A 5,605-nucleotide genomic window follows, 5' to 3' on the forward strand; every position below is an offset into this window, starting at 1 on the left:
TTCCTCGCGCTCTGTATATTGTTTTAACAAGACGTTTTCTAAAAGGTGCGCAAATTATATAACGAAATTGTAATCTTAAAGGTATTCATAGCAATCATGGCAAGCCCTTTGATAACACCTTTCACTGCAGTTATAAGTGGTCCTACGGGGTCTGGAAAATCAGTATTTGTAAAGAAATTGATACAAAATAAATATTTCGATAAACCGTTTGATGATATTTTATGGTGTTACGGTGAATACCAGCCACTGTTTTCAGAATTAAGAAAATCTATTCCAAACATTGCTTTTATCGAAGGCATCCCTATAGAAACTATAGATGAATTTGATTCGACTAGAAATCATCTAGTCATCATCGACGATCTCATGACAGAATGTAGCCAAGATAAGCGTATTGTAAATTTATTTACTAAAGGATCTCATCGTAGGAACATTTCGGTTATTTTTATTATGCAAATTTTTTTCTATGGATCAAAAGAAATTCGTACCATAACGTTAAATGCTCACTATATCGTACTGTTCAAAAACCCTCGAGATAAGTCACAAATAATTCATCTTTCACGACAAATGTACCCAGGTAGAGGAAGATTTTTACAGGAAGCATTTAATGATGCAACACGTGATTCGTACGGATACTTATTTATAGACCTTAAACCATATACGCAGGAAGAGATGAGGATTCGTACAAACATATTTTCAACCAGTAAACATTTTGCATACGTATCAAAAGTATAAGTAAACGGGACTTTAAGTACTTTGTATCATTATTACTTTAAAAATCATCATGTCAAAACGTGTGCGAAAAAATGCAGAAAACCTTACGCTTTTTAGCTAATTGCACTTCTAAACAGAGAAAACTTCTGTTACAAAATGCCGATAAAGAGTTGGTAACGACAATCTGTGAGTGCGCGATGAATGTTTTAAAAGGCAGTGTTCCTATAACCGCAGCTCATAAGAAGAAACTGAGTAGACACAAGAAGAACTTGAGAGATATAAGTAATAAGAAAATTTCTGCAATCAAGGGAAAACAAATTTTGATTCAGAAAGGTGGTTTCCTTGGTCTTGTTCTAAAACCTATTTTACAGACTTTAGGAAGTCTACTGTTGAAATAATGGAACATACTAAGAAAATGATCGTGGTACCCCAAGAATTGGCGGACGTTGTGTTACATAACAAACGCAATGAACGGACAGAAAATACCGTGTCTGATAGTTTAGATAAATCGATGAATGATATACTAGGCAGGCAAGATCTTAATGATTACGATAAAGTTACACTGTACAATCAAGTACTTCAGCGCTATTTGCAGAGAGAGAAACGAATCACTAATCCAAAGCCTATAAGTATGAATATAGAAGGACCCACTACAACGGGCGAGAAACGAGATGAGGAGGATAAGGAAACCAAAACAGATCCTATAATAGCCGATGCATTAAATTCAGTCTCTGCTACTTTAAAATCAAAAACTAAAAAATTGCTAGAGTGGATAACACGTTACAGGAGTGCGGGTGTAATAGACTGGAATGCGTTCGGAGAGGTTTTATTTGATGGAGAACTTTTAAAAGGCAGTAATTTAATAGATTTAGTAAAGGATATTATTCAGGAAAGACGAGGTTTCGAACCTATAGGCTGGAAAGAATTCCTTGTGGTATTGGCAAAATTAAATACTCCCGAAAGTTTAATCGGAAATTCAACACGTCGGACTGTTCTACAGCGAATAAAATCGGGTGGCATACAACCAAAGTCCGAAGTACAGCCTATATCCGAAGCCGTTGTTAAAAAGAAAACAAAATCATCGAAACGTAAATCGTCTAAGTCTTGGATCAGTTTTTAAACGAATGTAAAACATGTTTTCCTGGTTGCTGTGTTAAAATAATAAAAATAAAAAGATTGAAAAGATAAAATATTTTGTTTCTTTGTCTCATTTATGCGTTAAAATTGAATGTTTTGTGTTTCAGTTGTGTGAGATGAGAGACGAGGGGAAAAAGAATGAAAAGTACAAATTAAGATTATTTTTATTTTTTTAATTTTTTTTTTTCATTTTAATAAACACACAAAATATTATAGCTGATTAGTTAACATGTTCACAAATTGAATCTTAATATATTCCTTATCATACACAGGTAAATTAACGTCGTATCTACGTTTCACAAAATCGTTAACAAATGAATCATTAGCATTTTTGTCTTTAGTAAACATATTAACTATAGTTGAACTATCAACACCTCTACATCTATGCACGATATAAAAAATACAATATTGACCACACACGGTTGACAAAGGAGCCTGTAACGCTCTATCATTAAATGTCCAACTACGTACAGACTCATCGAGAAATTTAACAAAATCGTGATTATAATACTCAGGCGAAAGCCCAAAAGAGTAAAAAAAAAATCCTTCGTATTGGTTATTCATAAAAAATGCGACCCAATGCGAACCATTCTCTTTACTATTATCCACGTTCGCTATATAAGCTCTTGGATACCCCTTCTCCCCTTTAGGTAAGCGATCAGAAGGAAATACACCCCGAAAATATCGCTTAGTCAAAGGATCTGATTTTATTAATCTTAACAGTTGTATAGTGTCCATGATTAGAAATCTAATATTACGTTACGAGACTTGTCTATTTCAATAAGTGAATCGAATTCTGAGTAAATTATAACGTTAATTGTTTCTGTCAAAGCAGTAGCGAATTGAATTTCTAAACGTATATTTCCTCGTTTAATTAGATTGAAATGTCCACTGTTTGATAAATCAGGGGTGAGATCAAACGCAAACAAAGAATAGCCCCTGGCGTAGTCTTCTCTTGATATCTGGTTTCCTGTATCTTCGAATAATGTACTCAAACTGGAGAATAAACTCTGATACGCTAAAATATAACTTCCTTCACCGTTAGCTTCGAAATTTGGTTTAAGCGGTTTCCAAGGTACTTGCTCACCATCTAGATACAAGGCCATAAAGTTTGTATTGAAGTGTTGAAAGTTGTACGGATTTTTTGAGTAACTCCCGTTGAATGCGTCAGTACCCACTAGACCGATCACTAGGCGTTTTGGTAGATTGCCATTGTACAGAGATTCTCTGGTAAACGATAAATTTCCCTGAGGGACGGATAGGGTCTTCACCTCGACGCGACGGAGCGGGTATTTAGCTGTTCCTTTTTCCAGCGCTTTAGCGTGAGCCAGCGCTATAGATGGATTGAGTTTCACTTTTCTTACATACAAGGAAGCGTCTTCCAAATGAACCTTGAATCCAGCCGCTGCATCGGGTGACATGAGACAAAATGAGTTTTTGCTTCTGTGTAATTTAATTTTAACATCGACACCATTAAGCATCATACGATCTTGGAAAAATATATCGCAATGAATAGGCCCTATCAAATCCACAGAACGACTACCGTTAGTAAATTCGGAGCGTTTTTTGAGTCCATTATTAGCTACGGCATTTCCAACTGTAGGATTTGCCGCTTCCATTCTACCCGCAGTATCTTTGTAAAACAAACCACCAGTAAGATGAGTTTGCTTAGCATCCGTACCATAGGTTAACAACGTTTCGATCATTGCCCTATACGAATAGGTATTTGTAGATGGTGTGATCAATCTCTCGTTCAACGAAATATCAACTTCACTGAATAAGGATTGTAACAATAAATTGGCTGGCCCAACTGGGTCACCGTCGTCTAAATCTGTCCCATCAGGTTTCGTGATTTTTACTTTAACACGTAGCATAGTTTGCGACAAATCAACATAATGTTCACTAGAGCCCTGTATATTGAATTGTAACGGACCAGAATCAGAAATCGATGTAAATGGGTGGTAGGTCACCCAATGCCCTTTTGTAATACTAGTTTGAGTCGGTGGAACGGAAAACAAATCCAATTCCGTTTTGAGGCATTCGCATGAGTTTTTGTGTACGTAAGACATGGTGAATATTTTTATTATTCGAATATATCGGAGGTTCTTCTCGCTCTCTTAGTTCTCCTTCGACTGGTGTTTTTATGATTATGTTTTCTCTTTTTATTCAATCTTCCTCGACCCGTCTGAGAAACATCTATCATTATAGTTTCGATATCTTTTTTAACTACGTTTTTGTAGTGAGGCATTACGTATTCGTGAGAAGCTTCTTTTTTCATATGACTTTCATTGGTTTGTAAAATTCTCAACAGAGGCACGCTGGTATCCCCTACTCGCTGATATTCGATCATGTCGGTGTACACGTACAACGAGGGCACCCTATGGTGGAGATTAATAGGTCTTTCACCTATAATATCAGATCGTTCAGGTATCGAATCTAAGTCGATTCCCAGTAACGTTTGTAATCCTCCTAAGGAATCAATACTTGCATCTACGTTGGTAAATATACCAACTCTTTCGGGTATAGGGAGGAATCTGAAAAATATTTTTTCATTTAAATTTAACTTTACCAAAGTAGTGTTGATTTCATCAATCAGCATATTCCCCGACGTGTAATAACCACTTGCAATAACTATTTCATGGATTGTATCTGTTTTCACGTAAAACCTGTTGTTTGTTTCATCTACGTTAAACCATGAATGCGGATATTGTATTTCGGCCAGTCCGACTTCCCACTGTCCGCTAAGGCGTATGGGCTCGGCTAATTTTGTAGTGTAACTGGTAAGTGTATTTTCGGGAAAATAATTCATCGAGCTATTGCTGGGTAACGTTACGTAGAACTGTCTGGCCATAGTGTTTATCTTTCCAGGTTTTGAACCCAACTGTTAAATTTGGATGGATAACCTAACCATTTAACAAAGTACTCCGTTTTACCGTCGCGTTTTCGTTTTCGTATGACTTTCTCAACACGATAAGTATCTTTATCTGTTTTAGAAACTTTTTGAATCTCTTTCTCGTAGAAATTTCCCTCAATTTCTTCACCGCTCCAATCTTTGAGTTTATATGTAGGGACAGGCGTTCGTTTACGTTTGTATACTGTAAATATTTCTTCCGTCCAATTTGCTAAATAACCTTTCTCAAAAAGCATTTTATATCTGCTAATACGTACTTGATCACCGATTTTAAACTTGAATCTCAGTTTATTGATTCGTTGCTTGTTTCCGTATAGAGTTTGCCACACTTCGTGTTCATTTTCTTTTGTAACGAGTATAGGCGCTGTGCCTATAGATCGATGTTTAGACTTATTGTAACTAGAAACAAGTTTGGGAAGCGCATCGATATATTTATTGGAACCTTTAGACGTGAAATATCTCCACATTCTGGTTTTTAACGTTCTATTAAATCTCTCAACCACGCTAGCCTTCGTTTCATTGTTTGTCGTAAAGAAATGTATGTCTAGCGATTTAAGATAGGCTTGAACCTTTCTGTTTGTAAATTCTGTACCTCTATCAGTATGAATTTGAATAGGTTTTTTTTCACCGGAGAGAAGGGTCTTCATAGCTTTCAACATGGAATCGGTGGATTTATTTTTTATAGGAATAACCCACGCAAACTTAGATAGCACATCAATACATGTGACGAGAAACCTATATTGTTTGTTGTAACGTTTTAAAGATGTCATGTCTACAAGATCTAATTCCCACTGCTCGTCTATAGCTGTTACAAATACCCTATTTCTCGGGAATTTACGCTGAATA

The 5,605-nt window shown here is 36.0% G+C and overlaps 2 protein-coding genes across 2 annotated transcripts in view; one reads left to right on the plus strand and one right to left on the minus strand.

Annotated features, from left to right (window-relative positions):
• The window catches only part of LOC117112281, a 6,192-nt gene extending 5,083 nt beyond the window's left edge, over nucleotides 1–1,109 (plus strand). The window contains exon 3 of the mRNA XM_033255348.1: nucleotides 849–1,109. Within this exon, the coding sequence (XP_033111239.1) occupies nucleotides 849–1,109 (261 nt within the window). The remainder of the gene's footprint in view (nucleotides 1–848) is intronic.
• A 1,479-nt stretch (nucleotides 1,110–2,588) lies between these two features.
• LOC117112282 (uncharacterized protein F54H12.2-like) lies at nucleotides 2,589–3,917 on the minus strand. Its single transcript, XM_033255349.1, has one exon. It carries the CDS (start codon nucleotides 3,915–3,917, stop codon nucleotides 2,589–2,591), a length of 1,329 nt encoding a protein of 442 aa, XP_033111240.1.
• Nucleotides 3,918–5,605: the final 1,688 nt, after the last annotated feature.

Source organism: Anneissia japonica, unplaced genomic scaffold (genome assembly GCF_011630105.1).
Source record: "Anneissia japonica isolate Jap-2015-1 unplaced genomic scaffold, ASM1163010v1 scaffold288255_len135373_cov187, whole genome shotgun sequence".
Lineage (NCBI taxonomy): Eukaryota > Metazoa > Echinodermata > Crinoidea > Comatulida > Comatulidae > Anneissia > Anneissia japonica.